This window comes from Salvelinus fontinalis, chromosome 21 (genome assembly GCF_029448725.1).
Source record: "Salvelinus fontinalis isolate EN_2023a chromosome 21, ASM2944872v1, whole genome shotgun sequence".
In the NCBI taxonomy this organism is placed as follows: Eukaryota; Metazoa; Chordata; class Actinopteri; order Salmoniformes; family Salmonidae; genus Salvelinus; species Salvelinus fontinalis.
In genome coordinates, this window is record NC_074685.1 from 37,107,794 (window position 1) to 37,125,360 (window position 17,567).

General features: G+C 40.7%; 2 protein-coding genes and 2 long non-coding RNA genes across 5 annotated transcripts in view; 1 reads left to right on the forward strand and 3 right to left on the reverse strand.

Annotated features, from left to right (window-relative positions):
* LOC129818815 (proline-serine-threonine phosphatase-interacting protein 2-like) overlaps positions 1 to 4,609 on the reverse strand; it is a 23,121-nt gene extending 18,512 nt beyond the window's left edge. For both annotated transcript variants that reach the window (XM_055875076.1, XM_055875075.1), the window contains exons 1-2: positions 4,486 to 4,609; positions 3,549 to 3,649 (exon numbers count right to left, since the gene is read on the reverse strand). In XM_055875076.1, the coding sequence (XP_055731051.1) occupies positions 3,549 to 3,649; positions 4,486 to 4,518 (134 nt within the window). In that variant the 5' untranslated portion in view covers positions 4,519 to 4,609. The remainder of the gene's footprint in view (positions 1 to 3,548; positions 3,650 to 4,485) is intronic.
* A 346-nt stretch (positions 4,610 to 4,955) lies between these two features.
* LOC129818817 (activated RNA polymerase II transcriptional coactivator p15-like) lies at positions 4,956 to 13,107 on the reverse strand. Its single transcript, XM_055875078.1, has 5 exons — positions 13,017 to 13,107; positions 10,908 to 10,989; positions 8,546 to 8,674; positions 5,707 to 5,815; positions 4,956 to 5,342 (listed from the first exon to the last, which is right to left on the reverse strand). Exons 2-5 carry the CDS (start codon positions 10,986 to 10,988, stop codon positions 5,263 to 5,265), a joined length of 399 nt encoding a protein of 132 aa, XP_055731053.1. The 5' UTR covers position 10,989; positions 13,017 to 13,107; the 3' UTR covers positions 4,956 to 5,262.
* LOC129818819 (uncharacterized) lies at positions 5,962 to 8,537 on the reverse strand. Its single transcript, XR_008753982.1, has 2 exons — positions 7,970 to 8,537; positions 5,962 to 7,398 (listed from the first exon to the last, which is right to left on the reverse strand). It is a non-coding gene; the product is annotated as an uncharacterized LOC129818819 (long non-coding RNA).
* A 175-nt stretch (positions 13,108 to 13,282) lies between the features above and the next one.
* On the forward strand, positions 13,283 to 17,453 carry LOC129818818 (uncharacterized). The gene is made up of 2 exons (XR_008753981.1): positions 13,283 to 16,041; positions 16,150 to 17,453. It is a non-coding gene; the product is annotated as an uncharacterized LOC129818818 (long non-coding RNA).
* Positions 17,454 to 17,567: the final 114 nt, after the last annotated feature.

Here is a 17,567-nt window from a genome sequence, read left to right on the forward strand (position 1 = left end):
TTGGAATTTGACCCACTCAACCACACAGTCACATACCGTATGATGAACTTGGGCCCCCTATTTAAAGGCAAAGGTTTAGATTAAAGGCAAAATGTGAACTTCAATCTGTTACACCATGATCTGTTTCACCTGTCTTGTGCTTGTCTCCACCCCCCCCCCCCCCCCCCCCCCACCTGGTGTCGCCCATTTCCCCCTGTGCATTTATACCTGTGTCTGTCTGTTGCCAGTTCGTCTTGTCTCGTCCAGCCTACCAGCGTGTTTTTTCACGTACTCCTGTTCTCTCCAGTCCCTGTTTTCTAGTTCTTCCAGTTTTGATCATTCTGCCTGCCTTGAGCCTGCCTGCTGTTCTGCACCTTACTGACTCTGCCCTGGATTACTGACCTCAGCTTGCCCTTGACCTGTAGTTTGCCTGTCCCCTGTTTTGTTATTAAACATCTGTGATTCGAACTGTCTGCATCTGTGTCTTATCCTGGGGTTCGTGATACAAACATTGTGCTGCCAACATTGCTGACACATGCACATTTGTGGCCTGCTGGAGGTCATTTTGCAGGGCTCTGGCAGTGCACCTCCTTACACAAAGGCGGAGGTAGCGGTGCTGCTGCTGGGTTGTTGCCCTCCTACGGCCTCCTCCACGTCTCCTGATGTACTGGCCTGTCTCCTGGTAGCGCCTCCATGCTCTGGACACTACGCTGACAGACACAGCAAACCTTTTTGCCACAGCTCGCATTGATGTGCCATCCTGGATGAACTGCACTACCTGAGCCACTTGTGTGGGTTGTAGACTCCGTCTCATGCTACCACTAGAGTGAGAGCACCGCCAGCATTCAAAAGTGACCAAAACATCAGCCAGGAAGCATAGGAACTGAGAAGTGGTCTGTGGTCACCACCTGCAGAATCACTCCTTTTTGGAGGGTGTCTCGCTAATTGCCTATAATTTCCACCTTTTGTCTATTCCATTTGCACAACAGCATGTGAAATGTATTGTCAATCAGTGTTGCTTCCTAAGTGGACAGTTTGATTTCACAGAAGTGTGATTGACTTGGATTTACATTGTGTTGTTTAAGTGTTCCCTTTATTTTTTTGAGCAGTGTATGATAACTAGCTTAGAGATCTTTGAACTGTCTTTATGAATATAAAAATATGGAAGACCTGTTCAAGTTGTCATTTGATCATTTGCAAAGAAAAGAAAGCATTTGAAGCTTCAGAATCATGTGTTGAAAAAGTAATTTTGTACTAATTAATTATCGTTCTGGACAAACGTATTCATTCGTTCTTTCACAAAACAATCTTGTGTCCTATGTTAAAGCATAATGTACATTTGACCTTTTGGATTTACTGTAGAGTTTGTCAACATGCCATATAAGAGCAGTGAACATACACTAAGAAAAGGGATACCCGTTTACAGTATTTGGAAACAAATTCTGCACTAGACAGTAGGCTTAGGCGGTATATCGTTTATACCGTATACTGAGGTATTTGGAAATAGCCATTGGATTGTTTTTCAATACCGTTGAAACTATTTATTTTAAGTTTTTCAATACATTTGTATATTTTAACGTTTTTACCAGAGAAAAGTAGGCTAGCTACACAGAGAAAAGTATTGGAGAAAAGATGCGACACATCAGTCAGAGTTAGGGTGACCACATGTCCCGGATTGTGCGGGACAGTCCTGCATTTTGTTCCTTTATCCCGCAACCAAACAATTATGTGCCACATTTGATCAACAAATGAAAATACCACTAATTTAGACAAAAGGTAGATTTGTTCCGTATTTCATTCAGACTTCCTACTAATTCGAGGAGAATTTACATTCCAACCTCTCTTTTGTGGTCACTTTGCACTTATGACATGATATTACATCATAAGGATGTGGTGCTGGTGACAAATACTTCTCCAATCATTGTTGAGATCTGATATTTACATAGGACAATGTCTTATCGTCAACCAATCACATTTGTCAAATCCTTTTAGGCTAAATTCCAGCTAAACTTGGAGAGGACAGTTAACAACCGGTACTTACAAAATGTGTGCGTCTAACGAAAAGCTACAAAAGTAAGTAAATAGCCGTATTAAACTGAAGGATAAGATTATTTTGTCAAACTCTCAATGCTCATTCAACATATTTGCTGCTACTTCACTCAAGCCCGTTTTAAAAGTCTCCCAAAATAAGACCAACCAGAAATGTTTCCTTGGCCACATATTCCCAGATTGTCATAAAACAGCCACAGTCTCTCATTTCTGGATCACAACATTTTGTGGGAGGCTTGCTCGTTGCAGCAGGAGGGAGATTTTGTGCGTGTGAAAAACATATTCAGGTGTAGGCTACACTATACTGCAAATGTCCCACTAAATCATCCCGTTGTCCCGCATTAGGGTATTTTAAATGTGGTCACCCTAGTCAGAGCACGGTCTGCTGACAGAAAGCCCGTTTGTGAATTCTCATCCGAGTGGAAAGTGCAACTGAAGCACAAAATTAGTCTGAGGCCGAGCAGAAATTACAAGAAGCATTCTAGATCTTCGTTTATAAAACGCAGCAAGATATTTCTTATGAGTAACAAAAAACCCTGCGTGAAATATGCAGAATTCTGCATTAACGCGACCCCTAATTTATAGTGTTCGCTTTCTTCCTTGTTTAAGAAGTCAAAGCCCTTTGGTGAGTTATCTGTACAGCTGCCACTGCTCGATTTCCTTGCATTTTTTCTCCTCTCCGTTCTTGGCCTGTCTGCTCCGAGCAGAGTACAGTGTGTACACATGCTGCTTCAGAGTCAGTACTGTTCTTCTTCAGACAAGTATGTGTCAAAAGTTTGTTCATTTGCACAATAGCTCTCGTTCACATTCGCTTGTAAATGTCCAAACTCACCAAAAAATAACATTCAGTAGCTCTTACCTATATATTGATAACTTTATGAGCTGGATTGACTATCTTTGCAATTTATTTATTTTCGTTTGTGCTTGTTAGCATATTTAGCTATCAGCCTCCAAGGAAATTCGCAATTACTTGTGCTAATTTTGTTAGCATTCTGGAACTAGACGCTTAATGAGCTTTTTTGCATTTTTGACTCCACTTACTAAGCCAGTAATACTCTAAATCCAAGTATGAGCGAAGGACTGTATAACGTTATGAATATCAGGATACCGCACAACCCTACTAGACAGGATTTGAAACACCACAATAGTGTTTTAGAAGATTTAGAGAGAGGAAACGACACCAAAAGAGCAGTAATCTAAATCTTCACCACATAGGACTCGAAATGCCATAATTTCAACCTTTTCCGGGTTAGTGCTCCCAGGCTATGGCAAGGTGTTGCACAACAATTGATTATGTGGTGCTACAACACGTCACGTCATATTCCATAACACCTCAGGATGAATGTTTCAGTACCCTCACAACCATTTGTTTCAATAGCAGCAAAGTTAAGATTTTCTTTAAGGTGGTGGCAGTTCAGTTGGGCACTAGTTAGTGTTACAAAGCACTTCATTTTTTAACAGTGTAATCTGAGGATTCAATGCATGGTTTCTATTGGACGATATCGTACATGGTTTCTCACCTGGCTTTCATGAAGTCTTCTATCTCCTTGCATGTCTTCTTGCCATCGTTGAGGTGCTGGATGATATTGTCATAACCCCCAGTGCTGGTGAAATCCCCATTCTGGCAATGTTGGGAATGTGGAAAAGCAATAGGTAATCATGGAGTGCCTCTCACACCCTTCCAGTAGTAGTCATTCGAACCCCTACACACCTCACTGCATTGCCTTTTAACAGTCTATCAAAAAGGAAACAACTCATTCCAGAAATTCAGAGAGAAGACCCACCAAGGGCTCCAACCAAAATGATCCATCATGTAAAAGATTCCCAATAGTACAGCACACAAGACAATGGAAACAATAAAGAAACCAGTAATGAAGCAATAGAAGTATTTTGTGAGCGTGAATAAATTGGTGTCTTGTGTGCTAATTTTTAACCACACGTGATTTGAGAGGTACAGTAGGCCTACAGATGTCGAATATTTAAATTTGAGCCAGTTCGCTACAGCAGGAAAATAATCCGGCAGCAACAGCAAATGTGAATTATTATGTGGATTAAAATTAATGGACGTTTTTGTCAGTTTACGTAGGGTAAAATCAAATTATATTAAATGGCCAACTACAGAAGACTTTTTAAACCTCAAATACATTACAAGTTTTACATTTCCTGCATTGATATAGCCTACACTGTAGGGGTATACTCCTAAACCCTGCCATTCTGATTTGCATCTAGACATTACAAGGTTTTCAAAAGGACCAGAACCAAATCCATGCAGAATGTAATACTCTAAAAAAGTACAATTACTTAACAAATAGACATAGCTAGACCTGTTCTATTAGTGTAGGCGTAAGTTGTGTTTACAACCTTATAAATTAAAGAACACATTTGCATAACTTACTACATGAAAATCATATTTAGATCTCTAAAAACAAATAGCTCTGCAATCACATTTGTACTCACCCAAAAGCAATCCTTAAAGTGAAGTTCTCTCATTGTAGACAAGAATAACGGCAGTAGAACTCTTCAAATTCCGTAGCTTGTTACCGTGTGAGTGACTGACGAACTTCTCAATGGAGGGTGCGTCTACGACTCCACTCATACCGCAACGGAACACTAAACTCCTTTTCTGGGTCCTAACGACCGAGGAGAAAATCCTACCGACCTACGAGCAAGATAGATTCTGTTGGATTTGGTGCCACTTGGTGGTCACAAGCAGATGAGCAGGAAAGACCTGTCAGCCAATTCATTTATTATATTGCCTCTTGGTTCCTCTTTTATCTGTATTTATACCATTCTCTTGTAAATATGCTTTTAATAGATATGATGAAATCTGGATATATCTGGAGACGTTAAACATCCTCATTTACAAGCTGACATACAGAAGTGATACAAACTACTGTAATAATAAAAACACTTCCAACAAAACGTAGTCCCTTTAAATGGCTTTTATTGATTACTTATTATAGCAAACCCAATAAGACACACATACGGCTACATCTGAAGTACTCAACAAGCATAACATACATTGGGTTTTCAAACACAGCACAAGAAGAAGTAAAGAGAAACTTAAAGCTTAAAATATACACAATGTTGTCTTGGTCGGTCACTTAAAAAAAATGTGGGTCTCTTCCTTTAAAAATGTTTCAATAACAATATAAAAAATGGTGGCAAAGTGAAGAACAAAAACAGAATGTATGGGTGTGGTTGGTAAATCCCAGGCATCCAGAGGCCTCCCTCTTATATCGCCTTCACAGCGTCGTCGATCTCAGAGATTTGATCCTTCAGCTGGCTCCACTGCTCTGGGTTTAGTGAGATACCTGGGCACGGAACAGAGGAAAGTTAGACAGAGGAAAGTAAACTGATCTAGGTTCAGTTACTGAATCCAAAAAAGTAGCATCACTGGGCTTGATGTCAAACATGACATCTGGGTACCACTGTGTCTCGGTACAGAGGTAGAAAAATACATAGAAATTGTGATAACCCTTAACATTTGTTATCCTTTTAAAATGTTTGTAAAGGGCTTATGGAGTTGATAAATCATTCATAAACGGTTTCAACTCATTATTTGAAGCCGAAACGACGATAAAATTATTTCAACCAATGATTCATCATTCCAAATCCATATGTGTGTTTGTTTGACGGTGGGCTCAGGGGCCAGGGTCCTGCTGTGACAGATCTTACCTTTCCTGCCCGGCTTCATCTCTCCCTCCTGGTCCATCCAGTACTCACGGATGTCAATCAGACACTTCCCTTTGAATTCACGAACACTCACATACCTCATCTTCCCAATCTGAAATAAAAAAGATGCACGTGAAGACACAATCATATCGCAGAACTTCCAACTTTGAATAATTTTTATGAGTACCACATCAGCGGCCCCCACCAGCCCCCATGCGTGCAACACCCACACTGCTATAATCATAGGCAAATGCACTCTTTATTGACCTAATAATGATATTGGCAGAAGACTGTCTCAGCAGCAACGGTAGCCTACAAGGTGACCGTATTACCGCCACATCGGCAGTCAGGAGTCACGACCTCAGTCAAATTCCACGTGACCCTATGAGACACCGTTGAGCTCGGATGCCTCTGATGGTCATTAGTAGCCTACCAAACGTGCTAACGGCCAGTTGCTAATGGCCGGTACTCAGCACTGCATTGTCCCTCTAATCACTCTGGCATCAATGCAAATGCGACCGAAAATCATATCAAACTCTTCATGAGAGCCCTGGCTTTCAAAGTTGGAGCGGAATAGGATCACCTGTTGCGCAGGGAGAGCCAGCTCCTCATAGCTGGTTGATACACGGAATAAAATGTTCCTGTTGCGCAACATATCTATAGGCTATGCTATGCAATTGAGTGAGAAAAAGTTTTGCTGGCCTCTATTAAAAAGAGGGCGCCATCAGCTTTCGATAGGCTAGGACAATATTTACTTCTCAACTTTCCATATACTAAGCACATTGCGTTGCTTTACTACCGGAGTAGCCTACCTGGCTGAGAAAAGCATCCTCCATTTGTTATTCAAGTGCATAAGGGTGACACGTCTTCCCCCCCCCCCGCCCCTGTTCCAAGAAGTGCATGACAACGGTCCATTCTAAATCAAAACTAACTTCACAGATATTATTTAGTATATGTAAAGACAAGATTCAATTGAGAATTGTCTGAATGTTGATAATATTATCACTTGCAATTGATGCACAGCGCACAAATTTTTGGGCCGACTTTAAAAACAAAATCATAGTCTCATTCATCACGTAGCCTAGCCCATAGGACTAGATGTTTTGTATCACAACTGAAGTAACTCCAAATGTATCCTATAGGCCTAGGACCCCTGGAACATGGTTGGAGAGCCCATAGCCGACAGAGCCTAGCGAAACACGTGTTCTTATAAGCCCCGTCATTGTGCAATCCCGTTTGAAAACAGAGTTCTGACAGGCCACTATTTAATAAAAGCATATCCCAGCTTTCTCGTGCTGCTTTACTTATTGCTAAATTCTTACAAATTTAGCACATTAATCTTCTTTACAAACAGTGCAGCCTATTAGGCATATTAAAAAAAAGTTGCTGCATGTAACCTACATTTCGCTATGCTAGGAGACAGAACGGGTCTCCGTCCTGAGCGGTATGGCGGCTGCGCGGTCCCATGGTGTTAATACTTGCGTACTATTGTTTGTACAGATGAACGTGGTACCTTCAGGCGTTTGGAAATTGCTCCCAAGGATGAACCAGACTTGTGGAGGTCTACCATCTTTTTTCTGAGGTCTTGGCTGATTTCTTGTGATTTCCCCATGATGTCAAGCAAAGAGGCACTGAGTTTGAAGGTAGGCCTTGAAATAAATCCACAGGTACACCCCCAATCGAGATTTTTCCAAGCTGTTTAAAGGCAGAGTCAACTTAGTGTATGTAAACTTCTGACCCACTGAAATTGTGATATAGGGAATTATAAGTGAAATAATCTGTCTGTAAACAATTGTTGGAAAAATGACTTGTGTCATGCACAAAGTAGATGTCCTAACGGACTTCCCAAAACTATAGTTTGTTAACAAGACATTTGTGGAGTGGTTGGAAAAACGAGCTTTAATGACTCCAACCTAAGTGTATGTAAAGTTCCGACTTCAACTGTAACTTTCTGTGAAGGACGGTATTAGCAGAACAGCTCTCTCTGCCATGTCTGTTTCCAGACATAGCGGACTGAACTACTGCAACACAGCACATTTCCTTGCTCGCCAATGCGCCTGCGCCTACTACCGTTGCGGAGATTACAGCATGTGCAGGCGAGTAAGTGTTCTCGCTTAGTTGACTAAACGCTGTAGCTACCTACCTTTGTTGTAATGACGCCTTAGCTAAGGAGCGAAAGACTAAATAATAGTGGTTGTGCGCTTCACTAGCACATAAAATGTAGGAAAATGTATTTGACAAACAGTTCGTTCTCCATTTTGCCTACCCTTTTCTCCTCACTGGTATCAACGGACAAAGTGGAGAGCTGCCATCCAGCTCGAGGGAGGAAAATAGTGTTAACGCGAAATGACACAACGACAAGGTTCCAGTTTAACAAAGTTTACTATACCGTAAGAACACACTACAAGGTAGCCATCGCACACCAGGCTAGGTCCATCAACAGAAAGCCTTCCCGCGCAGGCGCACTCTTGACAGAGTGATAGCCCCGTAATAACAGAAATATAGGGATACTTAAAACATGAACTTAACAAATAGTACTGCGACTACGGGGCGGAGAGCTAGAGATTTCTCTCCTTGCCCGTCCTCCAATTGTCTCAGCTCCAACTTCAGACAATCGAGTCAAAAACCACAACGTGCAAACTAGAAGCCTATTTTTTTGGCACATTTTAGGGTCGTTTTTCATACCAGCATGCGTTGACCTCAAATCTCATCCATGGTATGCAAAACGTCTGATATCGACATGCAACTAATGTTGCATCTTTTGTACTGGGGATGGACGGACACGGTGTTCTTCTGCACTGGAGTCTGGTCGAGCAGCAACACAGAGCTCTGATCTCCTTACCTGGAACTTGTTGTCATCCTTGTCCTTGTTGCCGCTTCCCTTGGAGGTTCCACCAGGTTTGGAACTCTCCCCTCCTTTCGGTTTCTTAGCTGCTGGTTTCTCTGGCGCTGCTTGCTTTCTCTTCTTGGTCTACAACAGGGGTTCATTTCCATAACATTTAACAATTGACTTTCTCTTCTGAGAGTACAAAAGGAAACCTCTGATTGTAATACGAACTGTAGCAGGTTAGCGCTTGTCGTCATGAATCTTGTCCAGGAAGCAGCTCTGCAGTGGTCACTAGCTGGCAAGGCCACAAAGTCACAAAATCTGAGTTTAAACTTTACCCTAACCACACTGCTAACCCTAACCATAACCTCAAAGTATGACCAAAAGGCACATTTTTGTTTTCATTCATTTGTATAATATCGCCCCCTTTTCTTTTTACTTTGCAGGTGGCCCATCTAGAGGATATCGCTCAGTTCTGCCTCGAGGACATGACTCGTCTCAATAAACGTCAACCTGCTTTGGGCTCCCGAGTGGCGCAGCGGGCTAAGGAACCGCATCTCAGTGTGAGAGGCATCATTACAGATACCCTAGTTCGAATCTAGGCTATATACCAACAGGCCGTGATTGGGAGTCGCATAGGGCGGCGCACAATTGGCCCAGCGTCGTCCGTGTTTGGCTGGCATTGTAAATAAGAATTTGTTCTTAACTGACTTGCCTAGTTAAATAAAAAATCTAATATATGCAGCTATATAAAAACGGCTTTGAATCGACATACCCCAAACTTTCAAACGGTAGGGTGACTTAGGAATGTCCTTGTTCTTGAAAGAAAAGCACATTTTTTGCTATTAAAATAACATCAAATTGATCAGAAATAAAGTGTAGACATTGTTAATGTTGTAAATTACTATGTAGCTGGAAACAGCTGATTTTTAATGGAATATCTACATAGGCGTACAGAGGCCCATTATCAGCAACCATCACTTCTGTGTTCCAATGGCACATTGTGTTAGCTAATCCAAGTTGATCATTTTAAAAGGCTAATTGATCATTAGAAAACCATTTTGCAATTATGTTAGCACAGCTGAAAACTGTAGTGCTGATTAAAGAAGCAATAAAACTGGCCTTCTTTAGACTAGTTGAGTATCTGGAGCATCAGCATTTGTGGGTTTGATTACAGGCTCAAAATGGCCAGAAACAATTGCCACGAAACTGAAGATCTCGTACAATGCTGTGTAATACTCCCTTCACAAAACAGCACAAACTGGCCTAACCAGAATAGAAAGAGGATTACAAGAGGCCACGATGCACAACTGAGCAAGAGGACAAGTACATTAGAGTGTCTAGTTTGAGAAACAGTCCTCAACTGGCAGCTTCATTAAATAGTACCCGCAAAACACCAGTCTTAACGTCCAACAGTGAAGAGGCGACTCCGGGATGCTGGCCTTCTGTCCAGTGTCTGTGTTCTTTTGCCCGTCTTAATCTTTTTATTGGCCAGTCTGAGATATGGCTTTTTCTTTGCATCTCTGCCTAAAAGGCCAGCATCCCGGAGTCGCCTCTTCACTGTTGACGTTGAGACTGGGGTTTTGCGGGTACTATTTAATGAAGCTGCCAGTTGAGGACTTGTGAGGTGTCTGTTTCTCAAACTAGACACTCTAATGTACTTGTCCTCTTGCTCAGTTGTGTCCCGGGGCCTCCCACACCTCTTTCTATTCTGGTTAGAGCCAGATTGCGCTGTTCTGTGAAGGGAGTTGTACGAGATCTTCAGTTTCTTGGCAATTTCTCGCATGGAATAGCCTTCATTTCTCAGAACAAGAATAGAATGACGAGTTTCAGAAGAAAGAATTTTTTTTCTGGCTATTTTGAGCCTGTAATCGAACCCACAAATGCTGATACTCCAGATACTCAACTAGCCTAAAGGACAGTTTTATTGCTTCTTTAATGAGAACGGTTTTCAGCTGTGCTAACATAATTGCAAAAGGGTTTTCTAATGATCAATTAGCCTTTTAAAATTATAAACTTGGATTAGCTAACACAATGTGCCATTGGAACACGGGAGTGATGGTTGCTGATAATGGGCCTCTGTAAGCCTGTGTAGATATTCCATTAAAAAACAGCCATTTCCAGCTACAATAGTCATTTACAACATTAACAATGTATACACTGTATTTCTTATCAATTTCATGCTATTTTAATAGACTTTTTTTGTTGCTTTTCTTTCAAAAACAAGGACATTTCTAAGTGACCCCAAGCTTTTGAACAGTAGTGTATATCTGAGCATTTTGAAATATTTTTGTCCTTCTCAGTTCTTTTGACGGAAACACAATGTCTTTGCGTTGTGGCTTTGGATACAACACAGGAGCAGGGGGTGTCTGTTTACCTTGGTCTCAGCCTCACTGTCTGAGTCACTGGCACTGGCACTGCCAGAAGTAGATGACAGAACTTCCTTTGACTTGGGCATCCTGGAAAAAGATGCAACGACAGGATAAATACCATCCTTTCGTAAGACTTCAATGCACAATGTTATCAAAATAAATGTACATTCCGAAGAGCATGATTTTGTTCTATTGCAGTGACAAATCTGCTTTATTATGTCTGTTTGTTACTGTGTGCAATGCATTATACAATAGTTAGCAGATGAATGATAATCAGTGACCTAGTCTATAATGCACTCGTAGAAAAAAAGGTGCTAAGTAGAACCATACAGGGTTCTTCGGTTTCTCCCCATAGGGGAACCCTTTTTAGTGCTGGGTAGAACCCTATCTAGAACCTATCCATCTAGAACCCTCTATGTACGGTTCCTCAAAGAGCCGCCTGTATATGGTTCCACCTAGAACAATAACCATTTTGTCATCTAAAAAGGTTCTTCCTAGATCCCTCTATGAACGGTTCCACCAGCTTTACTAGCCTTTAAAATGTTATTATTTTGGACAAAACGTTACAATTATCATCAGGCCTTTCTTTGAGGACCTGGTCAAAGATTTGTAGAACTAAACCAAGATAAACCACAGCCTGTCGTTTCAAATGGGAACAAATCAGCCATAGTGGGCAGAACAAGCAAGGAGGTTGGCAGAGGCAAGCACGAGCTAGCGAAATCCTATTGGCACATTCTAGCATGCATTTGCATATTTCCGTTGGGGAACCCCTACTCTGTAAAGTGCATGTGTGCATTAACTCAATTTGCCTTTTTACTCCTTCTAAACAACCCAACTTTGGCAAAGGATAAAGTCTACAAAACATTGTCCACTCTGTTCGTAACAGATTGTAGTTTTGGGAACAGAAAACTCTATTGAGATCAAATGCTTAATCGATGAGTAAATTAACAGAATGTCGGCCAAAATCCATCTCGTTCCATCACTGCCGGCCCCTGCCTTCCTCTTGCTACCATATTTGGTAGTGAGTGGAAACGCCAACCGGGTGCTTCACATTTATACATCCAGTGAAATATCTGTTTCATTGTTCTCTGTGGCCTAGTTATACTCTAACACAGTGGTGTTAGGAATCTCCTGGTTTACAGGCCACATTAGGCCTTCAAGTCACATTATGCTGGTTTGCAAAGTGATGTGTAATTCTTATTGGAATCCAGCCAGAGTTAGCATATCCAGTAAGTGGAATTATTAATCATCCCCAACCTGCATTCAGAATGACTGCCAGGGTATGGAAGACTGAATACTGAGACTACCTCAATCATCTAAACTGGAACAACCATCTAAGTAACGGGTGCAATAAATCCAACAGATTGGATCAGTTTAGAAAACTGTGTATGTTATTTATCTTTGTGTAGCATAAAATGTATTAACCAATCAATGTACATGCAAAAACATATTTTACATTAAAACAAACAATTCTGAAAATCTCCCTACATGCTGGGAAACATGATAGATGGTTCGATGTAGAACCCTTCATGCCTTCCAAAAAACATCCAAGAACCCTTTCTTCCAAAAACGGTTCTTAGGATGTTAAATGTTTCAGATAGAACACTTTGCCTAACAAAGGATCCTTGTCTTCCAAAAGGGGTTCTGATCAAAATGGTTATTGGTAGAACCCTATCCCTCCGCAAAGAACCCTTTACTACAGGTAGATAGATAATGTAAAACAACTGGATGTCGATATATACAGAAATCTATAACATTTCCACTGGACATTTTCCTACCTAAAAAACATTGCTACACGGTTCCCTCACGCTGACCTAGATGTAGTCCACGTGACCACCGAATATGTACGTTCTAGTAATTTTTATGTTTATTATTTAAATTTGCAATCTAGGACTGATTCGCTCGAATTATTGCACAGCTCGTCGAGCTACTGTAGAAAATAGCACGCGCATACTCTGGATAGGTAGGCCTGAATTAACCAATAATCCAACAATGTATCACGATCAATCGAGTTTGTAAAGTTCTTGCAGCACGGCTACAATGTTGCATTTAGGTTTGCACCTTTGTTTGCTCCAGGTATAAAATCTACATAGTAACAACAATACAGTACTTACGTGCAATATTTCACTGTATTGAGCTCGAGTGTCGTGTACGCGGATACTGCTGAAGGCGCGAGATAAAGGCCTGCAAATCAATAATTTCTTGTCTTGTCAAAACCTGCGCGGTTTACCAAATCTTCATTTCAAATGAACTGGACGAAGTAAAATCAGCACGAGGCTTTCTTCCTGTTCATGTGATCTAGAAATCAGTGGCGCAAATTTGCTGCAGCTTCGATGCATCCGGAGGTAAACGGTATTTGTGGGAAATGGTGTTCTCTGATTGTGCTCCTGCTTACAGTTAAAGGCGCTGCATGGTCAATTCTGTTTTTATTTTACCTTTATTTAACTAGGCAAGTCAGTTAAGAACAGATTCTTACTTACAATGACCGCCTAGGAACAGTGGGTTTAACTGCCTTGTTCAGGGGCAGACTTTTACCGTGTCAGCTCAGGGATTCGATCTAGAAACCTTTCGGTTACTAGCCCAGCTGTAACCACTAGGCTAGCTGCCGCCCGGTGTGTCTGCATTGGCCGTGCAGCATTTACCGCGATATGTCCTCTGCATAAATCAGGGCATTCGTGGTTCTTGCGATTCGCCGATCAGCGCAGAGCTGTCGTAAAGGAAGTTGACAAGGAAGTGAGTTTGTGTTTATACATTCGTAGCCCTCCGCATTGTTACAACATTTGAGACTGTATGGAGCTAAATTTGGCCTCCGCGCGCCTTAGGCTACATGTACAGTCTTTATGGCGTTACATAAAAAGTATGTCAACAGAGAGTCTCTGCACTGTCTGAAAGGATACATTTGGTAACAGTTCATTTTGGTAATCACTATGAAAGTAATAGGGCCTGAATTATTCTATCAATGACCTTGTAATATAGTTGTAGTAGCAGCACATAATAAATCATTATTTGGTGGATGCTTATATTTGTCAAATTTCACACATGTGTATAATATGTGTATAATATAATGTGTATAATATAATAATTCACATGTGATTTTTTTAATTTATTTTTTGCATATTCCAACTCGCTCCTAAGACACATTCAGAGAGTGAGGTCACAACCAGGGTCAGCCATTATCAATGGCGACCCTGGAGCAATTAGGGTTAAGTGCCTTGCTCAAGGGCACATCAACCGATTTTTCACCTTATCAGCTCTGGGGTTTGAACTAGCGACCTTTCGGTTAGTGACCCAAAGTTCTAACGGCTAGGCTACCTGCCATGTTCTGTGAAGTACAGTATATAATATGATACAGTATACTGTGTGATAGCCTTATATTCACTAAAACAAATTTCCTTTGCATCAGTTCATTATAAAACTAAAGGTAAAAAATGATAGCATTTTTAAAAATAATTCATAAACAGAATTATGTTTGCTCCACGTCTAATGTGAAAACATCCTCTAAAATCTTCCTTGACACACTGTTTAGGATGTGTCATAAAGTACACGTAGTTGACCGTAAGGAAAGATAAGATGATTCTGCTAAGTGCCTTGGAACAATGGTTTATTGGGCCTCTGGGTTCAACCAAGGGTCATATTCTTTAGGCACCAAACGGAAACAAAACAGACTGAAACAGGGAGGGACTACCTGAACTTGTCCAATAAGAAAGTCTTGTTTTCCTTTTCTATTGCAAAACGTTTTGCTACAGTGTGCATCAATGAATATGACACAGGAGTCAGCTGACAACAGGTGCACTCATTGCAGACACTGTAGAACTGTACAGTACTTCCCCACATCTGATAGGCACGCCCACAATACAGGACAAGCCATAACATGTTAGTCACTGCTATTACTGTTGTGACCAGGAATATGAGAACACTCATGATAGGAGGGAAATTATGTCCACATCAGTTCTGAATCTGGTGCCAGTGCAGGCCTTTGAAACATATGTAGTATTGTTTGAAAACCCATAAACATTTGCAGTGAGTGCCCTGGCCTGAAATAAACCAAAAGAATGACATATTTGGAGAACTAGCCTAGGGTCAAATGTGCTCTGTAATGTTCAATAAAGACACACATTCCTTGGCATGTATTAGAAACAACCTGCCAATCAATATTGCACAATCTAGCCTTATCAATCGTTGTTTGTCATTTTATCAATTGAGGTATGTTCCAATCACAGTTGAACTGTTTTATAAGACATGGACAGATGCTCCTGTCCTGTGTTGTTATTCCGTCTATCAATGAGTACATTGAGCAAGCCAATTCATTTGGACAACTGTTTTACGTAAGTGTGCAAGCATTCTCCCAGTGATATCAATCAAATAACATGTTGTGTCCTAACCCAGCATGCTATTGATTGCAGGTGTGGTGTTCCTAACATACACAGCATCACTTTTGACAGATTATTTTTGACAGATTATATGCACTGTCGCTTGCTGCAGTGGAAAGTGTACTGTGCCAATCAACTTTCAAGTGGAGACCAAGAGAATATCCCTAATTTACATTTTCCAATATTCCATTTAATTTGGTAACTGTCTAGTATTTTATGAATCAATATTTCAGATATTTATGAGTATCTTTTTGTTCCACAAAATAATATAAAATAGTGTAACTATATATAGTCCTTAATTCATCTTTACTTGGGTAATTGGGCACCCATAGTCAGTGAGGGCCAAAGGAATATCCAGAATTAGTTTATGGATAGTGTAATGTATGATTTTTTTCTAGGCCCACCCCACAAACTTCCAAGTGAATTAGCCTACAATGATAATCAGCTGCCTACTTGATTGCAAAGTCATCTTTGAGGAAACACAGCGCACAAAATTGTAATAACAATGTAACAACAGGACTGAGCATAACCGTAAAACAGCAGCTGATTAGGAGGCGAGACTTGCACAAGGGATCCACAATTTACGTCACCAAGGCTATATAACGAAGTTAACTTCTGACCTTAGCAGAAACTTCACTGCTGACTGATAAGCCTTACAGAGCTGCATAAATTCAGATACTCAATCTACTCTGTACCACAAGCACAACATAACTCTGGAAGAGGTCGACAAAGAAACAGAACGCAAGCCCAATCAATATGACCGGAAAAGGTAATTCATATTTCTGCCATTTCATTTTGTACTTACGATTTTACCACAAATGAGACATTATCCTATGTTAAACTGACCGACTAAACTATGACTTTCTCTTCTCTCCAGATCTAACTGCCGTTCTGGACTGTGCGCATCAGCTGCGTAAAGTTGGAGACGGCCTCGCTAGTGACGTCCTGGACTGGAGATTCAAATTGTTGGAAATATTGACAACACATTACAAGAATATAATCAAAGTGAAGTGAGGAACTTCAACCCACTCACTGAAGATCACGGAAACAAGAAGACGGAATACTACCTCAGTGCCCGAGGGCAACGGTTTTGTTAACCATGCTGTGGGCGGGATGGAGGGTTCCAGTTCGCCCTCGGTGATTCAAAGGGTGCATTTGCGGCCACCTGAGGTGAAGTCAAGAGGATACTCTGCCTGGACCTGGCCCAGAATCAATGCCAAGGTGGCTGGTGCTCCCCACGAAGTCATGGAGAAAGGGAACAGTGAACCTGTGACATTGTAATGGCAAAACCAGTGGACCACCATGTGTCGTTTGACATTTGGCCAGTGGTGGAAAAAGTACCCAATTTTCATACTTGAGTAAAAGTAAAGATACCTTAAAAGAAAATGACTCAGGTAAACGTGAAAGTCACCCAGTCAAATACTACTTGAGTAAAACTTTAAAATTATTTGGTTTTAAATATACTTAAGTATCAAAAGTAAATGGAATTGCTCAAATGTAAAATAGTATCAAAAGTAAAAGTATAAATCATTTAAAATTCATTATATTAAGCAAACCGATTTTGTTTTTAAAATTTACAGATAGCCAGCGGCACACTAATACTCAGACATAATTTACAAACTAAGCATTTGTGTTTATTAAGTCCGCCAGATCAGAGGCACTAGGGATGTTCTCTTGATAAGTGTGTGAATTGAACCATTTTCCTGTCCTGCTAAGCATGCAAAATGTACTTCTGGGTGTATGGAGTAAAAATAACATAATTTTCTTTAGGAATGTAGTAAGGTAAAAGTTGTCAAAAAATATAATTAGTAAAGCACAGATACCCCAAAAAACGACTTAAGTATTTTTACACCACTGCATTTGGCAGACCTGTGGCCAGTCATATAGACGATCTGACTCAAAACGGGGGTCCAGAGCCCAAACAAAACTATCATACAAAGTGTGATGAAACAAATGATTATCTGTTGTTGGGGACAAGTGTCCTATCATGTTCAACTACGTCGAGATCATGGGCACAAAGTGGCCTTCAAAGTGCTTTAATGTGTTATGTGAGTTATTTTTGCTTCCATTAATTACTACACGTACCACTAAAAGCTGTGTTCAAAAACTGCATCTTGTGAAGTTAGTTATCCATTGTTAGTGTTTTTGATTCTCATGTTAAAATAAAAAAAAGTCAGACAACAGGCTATACTGTATGTTTCAGTCAGATTGTGAGTCTTTTTTACACTTTGTTGTAGTGCAATCAATCTGGAGGCGTTTGTTTTGAGTACTGGTAATTCATTCAAGAAATTATCA